Source organism: Oncorhynchus tshawytscha, linkage group LG10 (assembly GCF_018296145.1).
Source record: "Oncorhynchus tshawytscha isolate Ot180627B linkage group LG10, Otsh_v2.0, whole genome shotgun sequence".
Taxonomy (NCBI): Eukaryota; Metazoa; Chordata; class Actinopteri; order Salmoniformes; family Salmonidae; genus Oncorhynchus; species Oncorhynchus tshawytscha.
This window is the reverse complement of record NC_056438.1, coordinates 46,549,529-46,571,170: the sequence shown is the minus strand read 5'-3', so window position 1 is coordinate 46,571,170 and position 21,642 is coordinate 46,549,529. Positions and strand designations below refer to the sequence as shown.

Genomic DNA, 21,642 nt, shown 5'->3' with positions numbered 1-21,642 from the left:
AGGAAGGAGGAGAAAACCCTCCTCGTTCGCAGAATTATTTTTGCAACACGAGAAACGATTCATTTTAAAAAATGTCAAAAAAAGGACAACAGTGGGGCCTTCAGTCTGATTTTGATTTCAAATCTGATGTAATTCCCAAAATGCCTGTGTTTCTCTGGCAAATAACACACATTTATGTGAATGGACGTATCTGTAAAAACTATCTGCAAAGAAAAGGCCTAGGCATACTTGTTTCTTAAAACAGTCAGGACCAATGTTGAGCGAATTTGAAAAGCATTGAGTCAAGGGATTCTTTCAATTGGCTATTTTATTCAAAGTTACGTTTCCCTGTGAAAGGTGAGGAAGAAACTAGAGTGTACTCGTAACATATGCCTAGACTGTGCATTCTAGAATACAAAAAAGTCATCTTGAAATGCATGAAGAATTCAGCCCATACAAAATAAGCCCATCAGATAAGGTTCTGTTTTTTTTAAACAATGCAACTAAACATTAAATCAAGGCTAAATGCTGAATCTCTATCTAAAAAAAAAAAATAAAAATGGTACAGTGCCTTCAAAAACTTATACGTACACCTTGACTTAATCCACATGTTTTTTGTGTTACAGCCTGAATTCAAAATTGATTCTCAACCATCTCCACAAAATACCCCATAATCAGAAAGTGAAAATACGTTTTTTGGAAATGTTTGCAAATGTATTGAAAATTAAATACAGAAATATCTATTTATATAAGTATTCACACTACTGAGGCAATACATGTTAGAATCACCTTTGGCTGTGAGTCTTTCTGGGTAAATCAATAAGAGCTTTCCACACCTGGATTGTACAACATTTGCACATTATTATTTTTACAATTCTTTCAAATCTGTCAAATTGGTTGTTGATCATTTCTAGACAGCCATTTAAGTCTTGCTATAGATTTTCAAGATTATTTAAGTCAAAACTGTAACTAGGCATTCAAGAACATTCAACGTCATCTTGATAAGCAACTCCATGTATAGGCATGTGTTTGAGGTTATAGTCCTGCTAAAAGGTGAATTTGTCTCAGAGTTTACAGTGCATTCGGAAAGTATTCAGACCACTTCTCTTTTTCCAAATTGTGTTACATTACAGCCTTATTCTAAAATGGATTAAATAAAACATTTTCCACATCAATCTACACACAATACCCTATAATGACAACGCAAAAACAGGTTTTTAGAAATACCTTATTAAACATAAGTATTCAGACCATTTGCTATGAGAACTGAAAATGAGCTCAGGTGCATCCTGTTTCCATTGAACATCCTTGAGATGTTTCTACAACTTGGGAGTCCACCTGGTAAATTCAATTGATTGGACATGATTTGGAAAATAACACACCTGTCTATAGAAGGTCCCACAGTTGACAGTGCATGTCAGAGCAAAAACCAAGCCATGAGGTCAAAGGAATTGTCAGTAGTGCTCCGAGACAGAATTGTGTCGAGGAACAGATCTGGGGAAGGGTACCAAAATAATTCTACAGCATTCAAGGTCCCCAAGAACACCGTAGCCTCCATCATTCTTAGATGGAAGAAGTTTGGGACCACCAAGACTCTTCCTAGAAATGAACAGCCAAACTGAGAAATCAGGGGAAAAGGGCCTTGGTCAGGGAAGTGACCAAGAACCCGACGGTCACTCAGAGCCTCTGTGGAGATGGGCGAACCTTCCAGAAAGACAACAGTCTCTGAAGCACTCCACCAAATCAGGCCTTTATGGTAGAGTGGCCAGATGGAAGCCACTCAGTAAAAGGCACGACAGTCCTTTTGGAGTTTGCCAAAGGGTGCCAAAGGGCACCTAAAGGACTCTAAACAAGATTCTCTGGTCTGATGAAACCAAGATTTAACTATTTGGCCTGAATGCCAAGCGTCATGTCTGGAGGAAACCTGGCACCATCCCTACGAAGAAGCATGGTGGCAGCATCATGCTGTGGGGATGTTTTTCAGCGGCAGGGACCGGGAGACTAGTAAGGATCGAGGGAAAGATGAATGGAGCAAAGTACTGAGAGATCCTTAATTCAAACATGCTCCAGAGCGCGCAAGACCTCAGACTCGGGCAAAGGTTCACCTTCCAACAGGACAACAACCCTAAGCACCTAGCAAAGACAATGCAGGAGTGACTTTGGGACAAGTCTCTGAATCTCCTTGAGTGGCCAAGCCAGAGCCTGGACTTGAACATCTCTGGAGAGACTTGAAAATAGCTGTGCAGCGATGCTCCCCATCCAACCTGACAGAGCTTGAGATGGTCTGCAGAAAAGAATGGAAGAAACTACCCAAATACAGGTGTGCCACGCTTGAAGCGTCGTACCCAGGAAGACTAGTGGCTGTAATCGCTGCCAAAGTTGCTTCCACAAAGTACTGAGTAAAGGGTCTGAATTAGGGATGCACAATATCGGAATCAGACGATATTAGCTAAAAATGCTAACATCGGCAACTATGTATAGTTTAACGACCGATGTGAAAAACTGATGTGCATACCTGTATAACGTAGGTAGATGAAGTAACGACACCACAAAATTAAAAAAATACAGCGCTACACATGCAACAGGGTATTCCTAACCTTGCTCACAATGTCTGCTATTTTGAAGTTTCAAAGGAAGATAACAGAAAGGCCATATGCAACGTTTGTGCTGCCATCTGCCGTGGATGATGTTGGCTTTCGCCGACTGGTCGAGCACCTGGAACCCCTGTACACACTACCAAGTAGGCACTATTTGTCAGTTGTTGCCCTACCAGAGTTACACAGTATTGTTGAAACGCACATCCATAAGCTACTTGCTATGGGCGTCACTGCTGTTAGCGTCACGACTGCACAGTGGGTCGACGAGGAATTTGTACTGAGGAAAGCAGTACTGCATGCTCAAGAATGTGCTGGTTCTCATACCGCTGCTGCCATTTCAATGGCATTTGAGAACATGAACACACTCCTAGCTCCATTCGAACAACTGACTCAAGAAATAAGCTCATCAACTGCGTTTGCAGCAGACGTAATACACTCTGTCATGGCATTGAAACACCTGCTCAACAAAACTGCTGACACAGACCGTGGGGTTAAAACTTGCAAAAGTACTCTAGAGGCTGGGTGACATTCTCTCTGAGGCTCTTTACTGTGTCGCCACCATGCTCGATGCTAGGTACAAGGACTGCTACTTAGACGCAGACAAGAAACAGGGTTTACGTGAAATGTTAGACAAAACTGGACAAGACGGAAACAGACAGTGCGCACCGAGGAAGATGACTCACGATAGAGGCCCGACATAGTTGAAACCTCACTGCTCGACATATATGATGAAATCAGCTTCATTAAATAGTTCCCGCAAAACACCAGTCTCAATGTCAAAGTGAAGAGGCGACTCCGGGATGCTGGCCTTCTCGGCAGTGTTGCAAAGAAAAAGCCATATCTCAGACTGGCCAATAAAAAAAGATTAAGCTGGGCAAAAGAACACACACACACACTGGACAGAGGAACTGCCTAGAAGTCCAGCATCCCAGAGTCACCTCTTCACCATTTATGTTGAGACTGGTGTTTTGTGGGTACTATTTAATGAAGCTGCCAGTTGAGGACTTGAGGTCTCTGTTTCTGAAACTAGACACTAATGTACTTGTTCTCTTGCTCAGTTGTGCACCGGGGCCTCCCACTCTTTCCATTCTGGTTAGAGCCAGCTTGTGCTGTTCTGTGAAAGGAGTAGTACGAGATCTTTAGTTTCTTGGCAATTTCCCACATGGAATAGCCTTAATTTCTCAGAACAAGAATAGACTGACGAGTTGCATAAGAAAGTTATTTGTTTCTGGCCATTTTGAGTCTGTTAAATCGAACCCACAAATGCTGATGTTCCAGATACTCAACTAGTCTAAAAGCCAGTTGTATTGCTTCTTTAAAAAACTTGTTAAGGAGGCTGTGAATTTTCGCAGCTTTTTGTTAAATCGCGCAACATTTCAGCGTCCTGCTACTCATGCCAGGAATATAGTATATGCATATGATAAGTGTGTGTGTATAGAAAACACTCTGAAGTCTCTAGAACTGGTTAAATCGTGTCTGTGGCTATAACATAACGTGTTTAGGAGTAAAAATGCTTCGAAAAACTGTTCACCAAAAACACAAAAATAATATTCATCCACCAGTCAATGTATTGTCTAAGGCTGAAGAAAATACAGGGATCCCCTGTAAACGCCTACAGCTTCCACACGATGTCGCCAGTGCTGGCATTTTTTGGCTGCTTTATCCTTGGTTTGGTGACGTATAGGCCCTTCCTGTTTTGGTGCTCACCACAGGATGTTATGAAATTGAAAACATGGAAGATGATTTCAAGACTTGCTGCTATCGAATACAGATCGCCCCGTGATCAATTTGATAGATTATTAACGTTTATTAGTACCTAAAGTTGGTTTAGAGAAGTAGTTTGAAGTGATTTGTGAAAGTTTATAGGCAACTTTTGTAATTTTAAAAAGTGACGTTGCGTCTTGTAAAGGGGCATTTTTCTGGATCAGACCGGTCTTCAGCAAATCACATTTTGGGTATACAATGACGGATTTAAAATCGGGAAAAAGACCCAATTGTGATGTTTATGTGACATATAGGAGTGCCCAAGAAAGAAGCTCGTCAAAGGTAATGAATGTTTTATATTTTATTTCTGCGTTTTGGGTAGCGCCGGCTACCGGAAAATCTGTTGTTTTGTTGACGGTCTGGTATTCTGGGGGGTGCATGCTATCAGATAATAGCTTCTCATGCTTTCGCCGAAAAGCATTTTACAAATCTGACTTGGTGGCTAGATTTACAACGAGTGTAGCTTTAATTCAGTACCTTGCATGTGTGTTTTAATGAAAGTTTGAGTTTTATCGAAAACTATAGGTGGCGCTCTAAAATTTCCGCTGATTTGATCCTGCCACAGGGACCAAGTCCCTATCAAGTTAATTAGTACAACAGTTTTCAGCTGTGCTAACAAAAGGGTTTTCTAATGATCAATTAGCCTTTTAAATGATAAACTTGGATTAGCTAACACACCGTGCCATTGGAACACAGGAGTGATGGTTGCTGAAAATGGGCCTCTGTACGCCTATGTAGATATTCCATTTAAAAAAAAACTGCCGTTCCCAGCCACAATAGTCAATTATAACAATAATAAGTGTAGACATAATCATGTCTACACTGTATTTCTGATCAATTTGATGTTATTTGAATGGACAAAAAATGTGCTTTTCATTTCTTTCAAAAAGAAGGACATTTCTAGGTGACCCCAAACGTTTGATCAGTAGTGTGTACACACACACGGGGGTAGTCATTTTAAAATTATTTTAAACACTATTGCACACAGTGAGTCGATGTAACCTATGACTTTTTTAAAGCACATTTTATTTAGGCTTGCCATAAGAAAAGGTGTTTAACACTTATTGAAAAGACATTTCAGCTTTTCACTTTTAATTAAATTCATAAACATGTGTGAAGTTAAGGGGCATGAATACTTTCTGAATGCCCTGTACACATAAGAAAAAAAGTGTACACAACGAGTAGGCTACACTCGGTCAATCTATTCACACAACAACTAGGGCCTCCATTTCTTGAGGAAGATAAAGATTATATCTGTAAAAATGGGAACCTACCCATTCCTAATCTACAATGCATTGTTGGTGCTGTGCCAAGCCCTACTCCCCCTCTTCTGGCTCCACTGTCTCTGGCATGTTTCCCCAGCTCTACCCAAATCAGAGAAATCTCTGCTGCCCAACTGGTTTCTCTCACCGATCATCAACTCTGAGGAGGACCTCTCCCGACAACCCAGTCTGGCCTAGGCCTATACGTTTACAAGGATTGGGAAGTGCCAGGGATCTCACAGTGCGATATTATCGGGATACTTATGTATTGTGATTCCCACGATTCTATATTCGATGTGATTTGATACTGCAAATTTATTGCAATTTTATGTTCCAAACATATGGCTCACTATGCTGCCCTGCCAAGCAAAAAGGGAGTAACTGCTCAGAGTGGAACTGAGAAAAATGGGTTTTATTTACCTTGGTTTCACAGTAACTTTATGCAGTTACTGCTAACATGACCCCCATTTTCTTCAAAACACAATAGAGGCAGGATACTTGTCCACATGATTAAGCATGTATTTAAATGTAACAAAAATGACTCTTTTTTTCAACCAAATGAGAAGTTACTGCCTTTTTGCTTGGTAGGGCAGGACTGGTCTGCTGTAGAGAGACGAGAGCATGAGAAAATTAGTTTTGATCAGTCATGGAAATAAAAGTGCTGAAAACATGTTAGCTCAGCATTTAGAAAAAGAATAAGCTTAAGGATGAAAAAAATACCAGATTTATGGCACAAGAATGGCTGACTAGCCCTAGCTAACGCCACCTAGCAACAACAAAAAAGTATCCAAAATGATTGACTCCCTTGAAAAAGATGAGCAAAAAATAAATTTAAAAAAGTATAAAATACAAAACACTAAGCTATATTCTATGAAAAAAAAAGGCAATTATACTAATACCATTGCGCAGAGAATTATAAACTCAGCAAAAAAAAGAAACGTCCCTTTTTCAGGACCGTCTTTCAAAGATTTACTTGTATTTTTTTTTACAAATTACTTCACAGATCTTCATTATAAAGGGTTTTAACACTGTTTCCCATGCTTGTTCAATGAACCATAAACAATTAATGAACATGCACCTGTGGAACGGTCGTTAAGACACTAACAGCTTACAGACGGTAGGCAATTAAGGTCACAGTCCTGAAAACGTAGGACACTAAAGAGGCCTTTCTACTGACTCTGAAAAACACCAAAAGAAAGATGCCCAGGGTCCCTGCTCACCTGCGTGAACATGCCTTAGGCATGCTGCAAGGAGGCATGAGGACTGCAGATGTGGCCAGGGCAATAGATTGCAATGTCCATACTGTGAGACGCCTAAGACAGCGCTACAGGGAGACAGAATGGACAGCTGATCATCCTCGCAGTGGCAGAACACGTGTAACACCTGCACAGGATTGGTACATCCGAACATCACACCAGCGGGACAGGTACAGGATGGCAACAACAACTGCCTGAGTAACACCAGGAACGCACAATCCCTCCATCAGTGCTCAGACTGTCTGTAATAGGCTGAGAGAGGCTGGACTGAGGGCTTGTAGGCCTGTTGTAAGGCAGGTCCTCACCAGACATCACCGGCAACAACAACGCCTATGGGCACAAACCCACCGTCGCTGGACCAGACAGGACTGGCAAAAAGTGCTCTTCACTGACAAGTCGCGGTTTTGTCTCACCTGGGGTGAAGGTCGGATTTGCGTTTATCGTCGAAGGAATGAGTGTTACACTAAGGCCTGTACTCTAGAGCGGGATCGACTTGGAGGTGGAGGGTCCGTCATGGTCTGGGGCGGTGTGTCACAGCATCATCGGACTGAGCTTGTTGTCATTGCAGGCAATCTCAACGCTGTGCGTTACAGGAAAGACATCCTCCTCCCTCATGTGGTACCCTTCCTGCAGGCTCATCCTGACATGACCCTCCAGCATGACAATGCCACCAGCCATACTGCTCGTTCTGTGCATGATTTCCTGCAAGACAGGAATATCAGTGTTCTGCCATGGTCAGCGAAGAGCCCGGATCTCAATCCCATTGAGCACATCTGGGACCTGTTGGATCGGAGGGTGAGAGCTAGGGCCATTCCCCCCAGAAATGTCTGGGAACTTGCAGGTACCTAGGTGGAAGAGTGGGGTAACATGGTACAGCAAGAACTGGCAAATCTGGTGCAGTCCATGAGGAGGAGACGCACTGCAGTACTTAATGCAGTTGATGGCCACACCAGATACTGACTGTTACTTTTGATTTTGACCCCCCCCCTCCCCCTTTGTTCAGGGACACATTATTCCATTTCTGTTAGTCACATGTCTGCGGAACTTGTTCAGTTTATGGCTCATTTGTTGATTCTTGTGTTCATACAAATATTTACACATGTTAAGTTTCATGAAAAAAAACACAGTTGACAGTGAGAAGACGTTTCTTTTTTTGCTGAGTTTATATTTAGTTTAAACGAGTAATACAAAATAAAACAATATTTGTGCATTATTCCCACCCCTGTTTCCAATATGTGCAGCCAAGTTTCATACTCCTGGCAGAAGCAACCAGGTTTCTGGCTAAAATGACCAGGTACTTGGTGAAGTTCCTGATGCCGCTGGCTTTAACAAGGCCCCGGGGGACCCAGTGGAATCAAAATAGCCCCATAACAAAAGATCCACCACCAGTAAGTATGAGGTACTTTTTCTGCATAAAGCCTCCGTTTTTTCCCAACACCAAAGACACCAATGGCGGCATTAGAGCCCTAATTTCATGTCATCTGACCATAGCACCAGTTTCAATCCAGGTGACAATGCCGTTAAGCGTACTTTACCAAGTACCAGGACATTTTGGCCAGAAAACCTGGTTGCCTCTGCCAGGAGACTGAAACCTGGCTGATCTTTCAGCAAGACAATGCACACATCAAAAACCACAAAGAAATGGTTCAATTGACCACAAAGCTAACATTTTGATACAGCAATCGCAGTCTCCGGACTTGAAACTCATTTAAAACCTGTGGTTTGAATTGATCCTTCTTAAATGTGTTCTCCAATCTCATAAAGCGTTTGAGAAAAAGTGACAATTTTGACCCCTAACTTTGAGGAAAAAAAGTATTACTATTATTATGCATGTATGTATGTATGTAATTGAACAAAAATATTTAAAAAAAACAACAATTTTACTGAGTTACAGTTCATATAAGGAAATCAGTCAATTGAAATAAAGAAATTAGGCCCTAAATCTATGGATTTCACAAGACTGGCACAGCCATGGGTGGGCATAGGCCAATTTCAAGATGTTTGAAGATTTCAAGTGCAGTCGCAAAAACCTTCAAGCACTCTGATGAAACTGGCTCTCATGAGGACCGCCACAGGAAAGACCCAGAGTTACCTCTGCTGCCAAGGATGCTCATTAGATTTACCAGCCTCAGAAATTGCAGCCCAAATAAATGCTTCACAGAGTTCAAGTAACAGACACATCTCAACATCAACTGTTCAGAGGAGACTGCGTGAATCAGGCCTTTGTGGTCAAATTGCTGCAAAGATACCACTGCTAAAGGACACCAATAAGAAAAAAAGAGACTTGCTTGGGCCAAGAAACACAAGCAATGGACATTAGACCGGTGGAAATCTGTCCTTTGGTCTGATGAGTCCATATTTGAGATTTTTGGCTACAACGCCATGTCTTTGTGACAGAGTAGGTGAACGGATGATCTCCGCATGTGTGGTGCCCACCATGAAGCATGGAGGAGGTGTGATGGTGCTTTGCTGGTGACACTGTCTGATGTATTTCCAATTCAAGGCACACTTAACAAGCAGAATGCTGTGGTACACCAACCCATCTGGTTTGAGCTTAGTGGGACTATAATTTGATTTTCAACAGGACAATGACCCAACACACCTCCAGGCTGTGTAAGGGCTATTTGACCAAGAAGGAGCGTGATGGAGTGCTGCATCAGATGACCTGGCCTCCACAAACACCTGACCTCAACCCAATTGAGATGTTTTGGGATGAGTTGGACTGCAGAGTGAAGGAAAAGCAGCCAACAAGTGCTCAGCATATGTGGGAAATCCTTCAAGACAGTTGGAAAAGCATTCCAGATGAAGCTGGATGAGAGAATGCCAAGTGTGCAAAGCTGTCAAGGCAAAGGGTAGCTACTTTGAACAATCTCAAATAGAAATATATATATATTGATTTGTTTAACACTTTTTTTGGTTACTAAATGATTCCTTGTGTGTTATTTCATAGTTGTGATGCCTTCACTATTTTTCAACAATGTAGAACATAGACAAAATAAAGAAAAAACCTTGAATGAGTAGGTGTCCAAACATTTGACTGGTACTGTACATATAACAAATCGATACTTTGAGTGAAAGTATCAATATAATATCGTCCAAAATTATACCCCCCCGACCCCTCACTAAAGTTCACTCCAGCTTATCCTCAAGCTCTACCATTGCTTCTTTCCATGTAAAACATTCATCATGCTCCTTTCCAGGTAGCATAATAAACGCCTGCAGAATTCCAGTTAAAATGTCATGCAAGACAGATGAGTTTGCAACAGGCCTGTACTCGGGCTAAAGAGGCCTGCACTGGCATGCTTACCAAATGAGTGAACATGAATTACAATGAGTCACTGTACAGCCTAAGCGATGAAAACCTAATCGCCAAAACTACAGGCAATTCAAAGTTCATTATGTGTTAGGAGATGGTGCTAAGCGCATCTTTCACTAAAGGGCAGAAGGGAGCTTTGGGGAATATTACTTTTGACAGAGAAGGAATGTGTATTTTCATCCAGACACAAATCACATAATTGGCCAGATATCTTTTAAAAAAAATCATTTTGGCCCAATGAACCGCTGGCATTCCTAATAAAGAATGAATGCGAGGGAGTGAGAGAGAAAACTAGGAGTGGAGAAGAACTAGTAAATGCATAAGTTGGCCTTGCCGAGGAAGGGACAAAGCCAAGGGTATATTTGAGTTGGCCAGCACCTCAGTAAAAATACTTCATGAATTTATATTAAATCATCCATATATTTACGCAGTAATATAGTAGTTCAGAGATTAAATGGCCGGAGAGTTTTTCACTTGGTGAAACAATGTGATATTATGTTCCCTGACAATTTGGCTTATTCATAATAAATTAAACTGGAACATTCCTCTACTCAGGAGCAGCCCGTTAGAAATGCAAACAGTTCCTAAATTACTTAATAACCTCTCATACGTGTATAGGGAGTTTAGTCAAATCAGTGTAATGGGTATATAAAAAGTTTGCGTAGCACCATAGAGCTAGGGTTGGTGGATATAGTTAGTTGAAAAATGTTGACCATTATTGAACATCGACATCATACTATCCAAATAAAGTCAGTAATGGGCTCTGGGTCACAACACGGTTGACTGCAACTCAATCATGTCCTTCGCAGGAGAGTTGAATGGAGGGTCAAGGCAAAATATACAAGACAGTCTGAAGAAAACTTGACCAAGAGAGTCAGGTCAGTAACTGGATTAGGTTCAAATGAGAATTTGTTAGTTGTGTTTGGAATGAGGGAAAGGCCTATGACAGCTCTTTAGGGTAGATTAGAAGGGTCAGTGTGCGGTCAGAGTAAAATGTGAAAGCTTTCGACAACTCCCAAAACAATAAGCTAAGAGCAGGGCAAACCAACACTTCCTTCCAGACAAATATCATTAGTAGCAAATATTAACATTTCCTAACAAATATGGGCTTTGCATTCAATGATTTATGTTCCCTTACAATCTCCAGCATTGTTTTTTGAAACGACTTCGAGAGGAATGCACAACTCTCCATGACGTTGAAGGGCAACCTCATTGGAGTATCAATCAACATTCAAAAATATTTTTTAGGACAGAAAATATTAAAACAAACTAAAATGCTGGTCACATATCTCTGAAGAAACAATGAATCAATAAAACAGAAAATCCAGTGAAATATGTTGGCTTCAGGCTTTACCTTGTTGTGGCTCAGGCCCCGGGGCTGCTGGGAGGAGTCTTTGGGAGCGAGGCTGACTGGGCGGCGGTGCCATCCTCACAGGGCCCACAAACTGGACATATGTCCCCGGGAAGTCCCCCCTCTGCTTAGTGCGTTCGTTGAAGCCCAGCAGCCAGCCCAGGAGCTCAGGACGCTCCTCATCCCACTCCTTGAAGCCCAGGGAGGCCTTGCTGACGGTCAGAATGTCCCCGGGCTGCAGGTCAATGTCCTCCTCCAAGTCCTTGGTGTAGATGTAGAGGGCACGATACTGGAAACCATCAACCTCCATTTTAAGAAACCGTTAAAAGCTGCCGAAGACGCCGAGAGGATGCGAAAATCGGCCCAATGCTACGGCAACCAGGAAACGATGATGATGATGATTTTGCTTGGAGTAGTGGTCGTTTAGGGCCAAAGAACTATCAACTGAAGCTTAGAAGCATTGCTGAAATGGCCGAGTCTATACAGCAAGGTAGGTAGGGTGCTCCTGTCTTAGAGCTGGCCGGTGTTGGCGCAGTGGAGCACTTTCCTCAGCTTGATACCCCGGTTTAACCAAATGATGGAGCAGAGGGACAGCGTTGGCAACATGCTCCTTCAAGCAGCAAAAACAAGCTAGACAGCTCGAAACCTAACTGAGGCCCAGTGTTGGTCTCTTCAGTCAACCCCTCATCTGTGGGGGTGGAGGCAAAGTAGGACAGTCCAACAGTCGTTGATTTTCTCAGGCTCCTCACATTCTGGACAGTGACAACCTGCAGTGCACAGAGAGAAAAAAAATATACAAAAAGTGGGCTTCTAGGGGAAAATACATAGATAATGTAAAAAAGAATACATACGTTAAATTTAAGACATTACAGTATGTATTCTACAGATACGCAGTAGCCTACAATAAGCAAAGCATCCCTGTGTCACCACCGCAAAGCACAAAGCATGAAAACGCAGAGCAACGCGTTTGTGCAATCCTGTTTGGGATGGAAGGATCGGATGATGCTACTGCGTCATAACTTTCCACAGACCCCCCAAATCAGATTGCATCACATTTTCGAATCTCAATTTGAAACAACTACTTTGAAATAAGTCACATCACTCTCAATAAAAATCGGTGATGTTCTGAAGAGGATCATATGGATAAATACGTGTGCAATAGCAAACGTTAGAGTCAGGAAATATGACGAGCCTTACAGTTTAAAAGCATCAAAATCAAAGAAAGCAGTTTCACTTGCAACCGTTTTTAGTTAGGGGAAAGTGGGCTATTATGACCCACTTAAGACTGTTCTGCTACCTAAGAAATATTTTGTCAGCCTTCTCGAAAAGTTGCCTAATCGTGCCAAAACCCTTCAACGCAACAAGATTGAAAGAAAGACCTTTCGATGCAAGACGCGCCTTGCTCTTATAATCTGATATAATCCGTTGCAGAAAAACATCTTTCCCATGCATTCATTCATACTTGCTTCATTCCAGTCAATATGGTAAATAAGGTCCTCAACGGCTATGTAGACCCACCATTACATCACGTTTTTTCAGGTCTCACCTAGGCCTAATAAATTATTCAAGACTAGTTAAGTGTCAAAATCTTACATTTGATCAGTTAATTCAGAGACACAGTAGGAAAATCCCATCTTAAAACATGAAGACCTAGATGACTCTATCCACAGTCAAAGACAAATGGTCAATTACCTTTGTTTATGCGTACTGTAGCTTCAGCAAGAGTGAAGCAAAAATATTTTTTTAAAGCGACAAAGTCAAAAACGGCAACTGTGCCTCAGAGAGCCATTCGGCTTTCAGTCTGAGGCGAGATTAAATCTCCTTTTTCCCCCCTGGATGAATTGATGACAAAAAGAAAATCCAAAGACAGGAGGGGGTGTAATGGAGGGGTTGGGCTTGTGACTCAGGAAATAAGAGCTCAGCAGCCCCCAGAGTTTTTGGGGCATCTCTCGAAAACGTCCAAATAAACTACTCTTTTTGAAACCCGGTTTAGAGCAGTAAAGTATGTTTTGAGTGGATATGATAGGTTGCGGCTAAAACCTAAATAACAGGAAAAATTCAAACTGTACACCGCTCTCTTCATATATGCACACTTCAACCCTCAGACAAACTCCCCATTTGATATGAAAGCAAACATTCTCATAATAGTCTGTCCTAATGTCACCGCTATAAAACATTAAATAGTTATCATGATTACAGGACGTACCGTTGGGCAACACTACTCACCCCACTTTTGGGCAGAGAGAAACTGGAGAGACTTACCAAGGCTCTCTGTCTGACATCCCCGGTGTCAAAAAAAGAAGAGTTGCCAGGGTAGACAAGTGGCACTGGCATACCCAACCACAGCCGGCAATCCCCCTCCCCTTGCGCCTCCCCCCTGCCAAAAAATTCCATTCCTCTGCCATTTTGTTTGTTTATATTCACAATCTTGTAGAAGACAACTGCAATCATCCCGCACTCAGTGGTGGTCCACGTCAGCATTGTATTCTACAGCAAAAAAAAAAAAGTGCTGCAACTAATACCAGTTGAATGGAGAATCATCTCTGTTACAATCCTACACATGGAGTGCAGCCCACATTTCAAGGCAGCAGCTGGCAGGCTGGTCTTCACTGGATCCATCCCCCCTCACTTTTATTCAGTCAAGAGATGACACACTTTGCTATCAGGAGAGCCCAAACGGCCGAGGGAGACCACAGAAAATAATGAACACATAAAAAAAAGGCAATAAACTCACTGTTGCTAGAGAGAGGGAAACTAAGCCTGGCCTCTCATTGGCTGCTGTTTGGCCATGTGCTCCGGAGTCACCAGAGAAGCTCAGGCAAATCAAGGAAATGTTCTAATATTAGAAAATGTATCTAGGCAGTGATCAAGCTCCTGACCCAAACAACTCCACCTTTTTTACACTGCACTTTTTTTTTGCATCCTCAAAGACACTCGGTCATTTGATGAAAATATATGCAGTATGATCAAATATATATTAATGAAACATTTTTATTATACAGACAATTATTGTCTGGTGCTGCAATATAATGTAAGCTATATTTTACCATTACCAGTAAAGGACCACCAAAATCAACAGACAGGTTATTCTGGGGAAGTAGATAAAGGGCTTCATTTCCAAAATCCAGAAGTATCCCTTCGCACTTACAAATTTGTAACATATTGTACAAATTGGAATTCGTAACGTTTCATAACAATTAGTGTTTAATTCGAAATAGTGTTTGATGACAAAATGATTCCAGGGCACACAAAAAAAAGGCGTATTAGCCAAAGTCACAGAATGGCACTTGAGCCGGACAGATATTTTGAGTTCAATATCATTACATTGGACATTTTCGAATGCAATCAGCTTCATAAATCAGCAATATTTTGCATTATGTTAGCATATTATCACAAACAAGGTACTAGGGTCGTGAATTGATGCTGGCTGTAAGCTAGCAAGGAAAGTCAGCCTACAAACCTGAAAGCTACCGGACTTGCATTGTAGTGCTCTAGTCTGCACTTGACATGTTTTTGGGAGCAGTAATTAGCCGTCTCAACATTGCTACATGCCGTGTTGCATTGTTCAAGTGTGTTAACTTCTGTGCAGCATAAGTGGTGATGCAGCCCACACTCCCAGTGTGTTCAATGGTTCCTCAAGGCGGGCTAAAGCTAGCAATGGGTAAGTGGAGCAGGCACAGTGCTCTCACGCTATAAGGGGACATCGGCTACGCTGACAGACGACTTGATCCTCTCTCAAATCAGTAGATGGCATGATACACATGACCCTTTTTTAAAATTCTAGTACTGAACCGTTTTTCATGTTCTAGTATCGAAAAAGTACAGCAGTTTTGGTATACCGTGCAACACAAATAAGAATTGCAAAATGTTTGCAGGATGTAACATAGCATACGAAATGGATGTGCACAATTTTCGGGGACCCATTTTGGCACTACTTTCAAAACTATTGGCTTAAATGAAACAAAAGCTCTGGAGCGTCAGAGGAGCTGCAAGCCAATTTATTTTGGTACATATTCATTGCTACTTCTGAGCAATTTTGAAATAGCTTTTTTCCCAAAATAAGAACATGGTAAAACATAATACCACCGTAAAGTATGGATGGGCGTTTGAAATAATTCACTATTCGAATATCAGTTTTTTGTTGTTGATTTATTTGCTTGTAAATGTATTTTTTTTTTTAAACTTTGCTACAGCAAAGACTAGTTAACTAGTAGCAGCCACAATATAATTTATAATCTCATATAACAGTGCCTGTCTTGACTGGAGTAGCCTAGAGAAGCTAGCTATCTCCATCTAGCTAGGCTAATCGAGGATGGTCAGCGCTATCTGGGATCCTTGGGTCATCCCTAACCTAAACCATAACCCTTACCTAACCTTAAAAATTAAATATGCTGAAATCGCTTTGCCATTTCCTGATTGCTCAAATTTGAATAGTTCACCTAATTTCAGTTTGTGACAATGCAAGCAGTCATTGCATAGAGAATCATTGAACCACCTAAACTGCTGTAGAATATATTTTCCATAGCCAAAAATATAGGATTTTCAACTGGTGTACAAAACCAAAAGTAAGACAAAAACTAAATGTAAGAACGGGAAGCAAGAAAGAAATAGAAATAGCACACATAGAACAGATCTACCCCTTAGACTTTGAATGACAAATCGATAACTCACATTTCCATGAGCATTTGGTCAGCTTGTCCAAAAAGTTACATACTGTAGCTTTAACCCTTAGCTTAATAATTTAAAATGTCAACTTCAAATGACCCCCAGCAACATTCAGATTAAACACCCTACCTTCAGTGGCGCTCTTCCTTTTTAGGGGAAAGGGAAGAGCTTGTGACGTGACCTCTGCTTTTGGTCGTGCGCCTCGCTGTTTTACAGTCCCCGGTGAAACACAAAGCACATACCTAGTGCCAGTCTTTCTTCCAGATGAAGTTCTTGACAAAGTCGACAGACACCACATACCAATTTTGTTGGTGACAACTTTTTGTCGCTATCTAATATCTGTCTAGCAGCTAGCTACAGCACGTGCTAGCTTGCTCTGAAATGGTTTCCATCCGGAATATAAACAAAGTCGACACTTCATCTTAACTCCTCCTCCAAATTTACTTGATTGGTTGAACAGTGCAGAAGAGAACATCATGACAATTATTTTCTCTTGTCATGACCAGAATGTGGGGCATCCCGCTCAGGCGTTTCTTTTATGCCTGCTACGTTAGTTTAGTTGGTTGCGTGTAATAGCCTAGTCTTTAATTTATTTACCTTTTAATTTTGCATTAGTGAACTCTCACTTTACTGCTACACATGGAACCGGTTTGACTGTAGTGCCGCTTTGGTTGGCCAACAAAAACAACAAGCTACACGTGTAAAGGCTAACAGGCTTCATGAGGCGCACGTCAGAAAAATTTATATTCAAAGGTAACATTTTTTTGAATGAATTATGAATTTGAAGTGTTATGGTGTATCCTTATATGTAACAATGTCACATGGATATTTTAATTCAATTTAGAAAAAGGCCCCCTTTCACTGTTAAAATTAGGCCTATAATTTCTCTCTCAATAATTGAATACTAACATCCGTTCGGATATTCTAATAATCGTGCCCATCCCATATGTAAAGTGGTCCTGAACTGATCAAATACGGGTTGCTTTGGCTCCAGCTGACTGTTTACAGTTCCCGTTAGTACTCAGCTTAACCTCAATGCTACCTCCCAGTCCCCACTCAGGCTGCTGTACAGGACCGTTACTGGGGGTGAAAATAGAGACAATACCCTAATCGATCACAGGGCCATGACATAATATTAAGCTATGATGTATTAAAGATGTTATTGACATAAACATCAGTAACAAATGGGTGCAACATCTTGCATAATATTTTATAATTACATTTCATAAAGCAAAATCTCTTTGTAGCTATGTGTTTATTCCCTTGTGTTTTTACTGTAAAACAATACAGACAAGGGGAAATTACAAATAGGCCTACTTACAATTACCATGCTTCATATTTCATAAAAGAAAAATACACATCTCAGTGGTGTGATGTTTTAATTTCTGATCTGGAGTGTGACCATTCATTTCATACAGTGTACAAAACATTAGGAACACTTCCTAATATTGAGTTGCACCCCTTTTTGCCCTGAGAACTGCCTCAAATTTGTCAGGGCATGGACTCCAAAAGGTGTCGAAAGCATTCCACAGGGATGCTGGCCCATGATGACGCCAATGCTTCCCATAGTTTTTGTCAAGTTGGCTGGATGTCTGATACCCACAGGAAACAGTTGAGTGATAAACCCAGCAGCGTTGCAGTTCTTGACACACTTAAACTTCCTGGCACCTACTACCATACCCCATTCAAAGGCACTTAGATTTTTTGTCTTGCCCATTCATCCTCTGAATGGCACACATACACAATCCATGTCTCAATTGTCTCGAGACTTAAAAATCCTTCTTTAACCCGTCTCCTCCCCTTTATCTACACTGATTGAAGAGAATTTAACAGGTGACATCAATAGGGGATCATAGCTTCCACCTGGTCAGTCTATTTCATGGAAAGAGTTGGTGGTCCAAACGTTCTGTACACTCAGTGTAGATGGAAATGCACTAATACTGCAATACAGTCAGACACATTAATCTTTGCATGGGGATGACGACGACAGACGACAAACTGCAGTAACACTTTCCTAAAAATTAAACATCAAAGCCTGAACCAACTATCAGTGCAGGAGACAAGTTCTGTTTGTTCATCATTGATTTATTATTGATTTTCATAATGGACATTCACCCAATTCTTTGAGTGACAATTATCATTTCTGGAGACCGCCATTTCAGTGTAAGTATTTTAAAATGTCAGCCAATGCAACTAATATTTAAATGCACATCTGAGCCCCAAAATGCAGCTAGTATGTAGGCCTAAACTAGAATTGACACACATTAACCTTGTGGCCATCTGTCCACCGGTGGACACCATATGCTAGTTGTGAATGCCAACAGTCTACAACATGATATAGCCTAGTAATATCATATAAGCATATCTGAAATCTAATCCATGTTATATTGTAGGAACAGCACTAGGCCTATATGTTGCATAAGACGATTGCAGAAAACCGGCCTCTATAGCTAAATGCAGCAACAAAAGATCTGCACATTGTAAGGTAGGCCTACATAGAGCAGCGGTGCTTGCTAAGAGACAGTTGCCCTTAGGTGCACATCAGGGATCAGCTTACCTAACCCAGATCTGTAACTGTTTGTAGGTAAAATGCAAAATTGGCATGAGCAGCAGCATTTTGGGTGCTTTCTTAATACCCTGGTTGAGAAAGGGCTTGGCCCTATCAGAGCACATTATATAATGTATAACAAAAAAAGGGGGGGAAATATTTGCATAACTGGAATGCCATCAACTTGCTGTAATGGAGGAAGCTGACGATTGTTTTGACCAGTTTTTCCAGACAAAATGAAAAAGTGACTTGGGGCTTCAGGGACTTTTCGATAATGAGTGTAAGTAGCTCCATTAAGCTGAATAAACACGGACATGCCATAACACCTCAAGGGGTTCCTATATTTTCTTTAAAAACGACAGACGTTAGAGGATGTCCTAACTGGAACTATTCAAAATATGTCGTTATATGTAGGCTAGTTATTTCTTTATTTGTAAGTGTAATAGTTACCCATTAGTAACCTTTACCTTGCCCCAAGTACAGTGTAGCAATGAGTTAATACAAAACTTACATTACTGTATTTTAGCAACTATCAATTATACAATAATACAGTCACTTTAATGTAAAGTTTGACAGACATTTGTCCAAAACTGAATAGGCATTGTTGCCACAGACATGGCTGATCCTGCAAATTCTGGAATGAATCCAAGAGAAATCTGGTGATGATTTGGCATAGAGACCTAAAAACAACACAAATGTGTAAAACAAACTACACTTCTAAAATAACAAAACACCAACTATGTGAATTAACAAATAATAGAACGGTCCAAAATATAGGGTGCTGTCAGCTAGAGTAGATATTTTCTCGCAACAACGTAGCAAGTAAAACTAGCACATGAAACACTTCAGCTTCCAGCGATAGCTGTCGTGTTCGAGAAATTTGCAGCTGTAGCCATGTTTCGATACTGCATTAAAAAAAATGTAGCCAACAAAATAATGCAACATTCATGCACCATATGGGAACTCTGGAAAATATGGTTACAGTAGCTCGACTTGCTAGATTGAGATGTCAATAGAGGCACACTAGATGCCAATAGAGATGTCAATAGAGGCTATTATTTTAACATTTAGCGTGCTATAAAATAAAGAAAACGACTTGTTGCGGTGTTCTTTGACAAGTTTATAAACATGTGCAAGTTCGTACTGCGTTGTGTGCGTAGTGCACTTCACGCTCTTCCACCATTTTCCTGTTCAGTGGCCAGCGCTGGAAATGTGCAAGAACTTGGAAAAACTCACCCGCAGATATTTCTTCCAAATCTCGCTGTTGCGGCACTTTAACTGTTCAACACGTCGAAATGTAGACAGCTAATTTCCTTATCTTTCACCGTTTCTTTCCCTCAATGCTTTAAAGTCTTCCACTTGCCCGGTTCACTCCTGATCCGCTTTCTTTCTTTCTCCCTTTCTTTCTTTTGCCGCACATAACTCTCAGCTCCCTACACAGCCATTTCCAGCACAGCACCGCGCATGAAACAGGAGAATGCGTGGGAACTAATATGAGCAGCTCGAAAATAAACGAACCCAGACGGAAAAGCACGAATCCCTGCAGGACAAGACGCATATGCTCATTATACATATTTCGAGATTCCTAAAATCACGCCCCTTCGATACAGACCACGATTTTTTTCGTAGCGGGTTAGGGTTGCGCAGCAGATTGGGAGAATTAACGTAGCAGGTTAGGGGAATTAGGTCAATGTTAGGAAAAGGGTTAGTATTAGCAAAAATGCCCTCTTTACCTGTTACAAAGTCACTTGTATCTTGGTGGCGTTTTTTAGGGAGTCCCAAATAGTTCACCTCTCCTGAATTGAAGAATTACAGTTATCCTAAAAATGCATCTTGACAGTACAGCCTGATCATGCTTGTTCACAACTGTGTTTTATAATAATTGTAAAATACAGTGTGTACAAAACATTAGGAACACCTCTTTCTATGACAGACTGACCAGGTGAAAGCTATGATCCATTATTGATGTCACCTGTTAAATCCACTTCAATCAGTTTAGATGACAGGGAGGAGACAGGTTATTTTTAAGCCTTGGTACATGGATTTTCCCATGTTGTTGGGGATCGGAAGTGTCCGGTGCGAGAGGGGCAGGTTGAGGTGGCCAGAGTAGTGCAGAAGCTGAGGAGGATGAGGAGTAGTAATGCAGAAGCTGAGACAGTGAAGAAAGTAGAGGAGTATGGGTGAGGGATTCTGAGAACACTGAGGTCAATGAGTGATACTTGTATAATGTATGCTTCAGTAAGGTTGGCTTCTTAGCGTTCATAGCAATGGTGTCCTGTAATCTCAGGGCATTGGCATGGTGCAGGAGCAGATGGGATCAAAGTAGTGTAACAGGTTAGTGGGTTTTTAATGAGTGGAAGGTTGGTTGGAAGGGTGTTATTTAAAAAAAAAAATGGTATCACAGTATAATGGATTTATACTATAGTCCAGTTGGAGATGGTAATGCTTGCATTAAATAACACCCTTCCAACTAACCTCCAATATGGATGACAACTGCCGTTAAACCCCACAGAAGAAGAAATGGAATGTGTATTGTGTGCCATTGAGGGTGAATGGGCAAGACAAAAGAGCCTTTGAATAGGACATGGTAGTAGGTGCCAGGCGCACCGGTGTGTGTGTCAAGAACTGCAACGCTGCTGGCTTTTTCATGCTCAACATTTTCCCGTCTGTATCAAGCATTTCACTACACCCGCAATAACATCTGCTAAACATGTATACGAGACCATTAAAACTAGATTTTGAACGGTCCACCTGCTAATGGACATCCAGTCAACTTGACACAACTAGGGAAAGCATTGGCGTCACCATGGGCCAGCATCCCTGTGGAATGCTTTCGACCATAGCTGCGGGAAGCACCGCCTGAAAAATCTGAAAGAAAATGTATTTTTATTACTAAAAGTAGTG

General features: G+C 41.3%; 1 protein-coding gene across 3 annotated transcripts in view; it reads right to left on the bottom strand.

Annotated features, from left to right (window-relative positions):
* LOC112260309 (phosphatidylinositol 3-kinase regulatory subunit gamma) overlaps nt 1-21,298 on the bottom strand; it is a 55,828-nt gene extending 34,530 nt beyond the window's left edge. The window contains exons 1-2 of one of the 3 annotated variants that reach the window (XM_024435310.2): nt 19,975-21,298; nt 11,529-12,292 (exon numbers count right to left, since the gene is read on the bottom strand). In XM_024435310.2, coding sequence (XP_024291078.1) covers nt 11,529-11,835 — 307 coding nt within the window. In that variant the 5' untranslated portion in view covers nt 11,836-12,292; nt 19,975-21,298. Of the gene's footprint in view, nt 1-11,528; nt 12,293-13,787; nt 13,888-16,319; nt 16,635-19,974 lie in introns of those variants that run through there. The other 2 variants (XM_024435312.2, XM_042328625.1) reach the window with 2 other exon arrangements.
* Nucleotides 21,299-21,642: the final 344 nt, after the last annotated feature.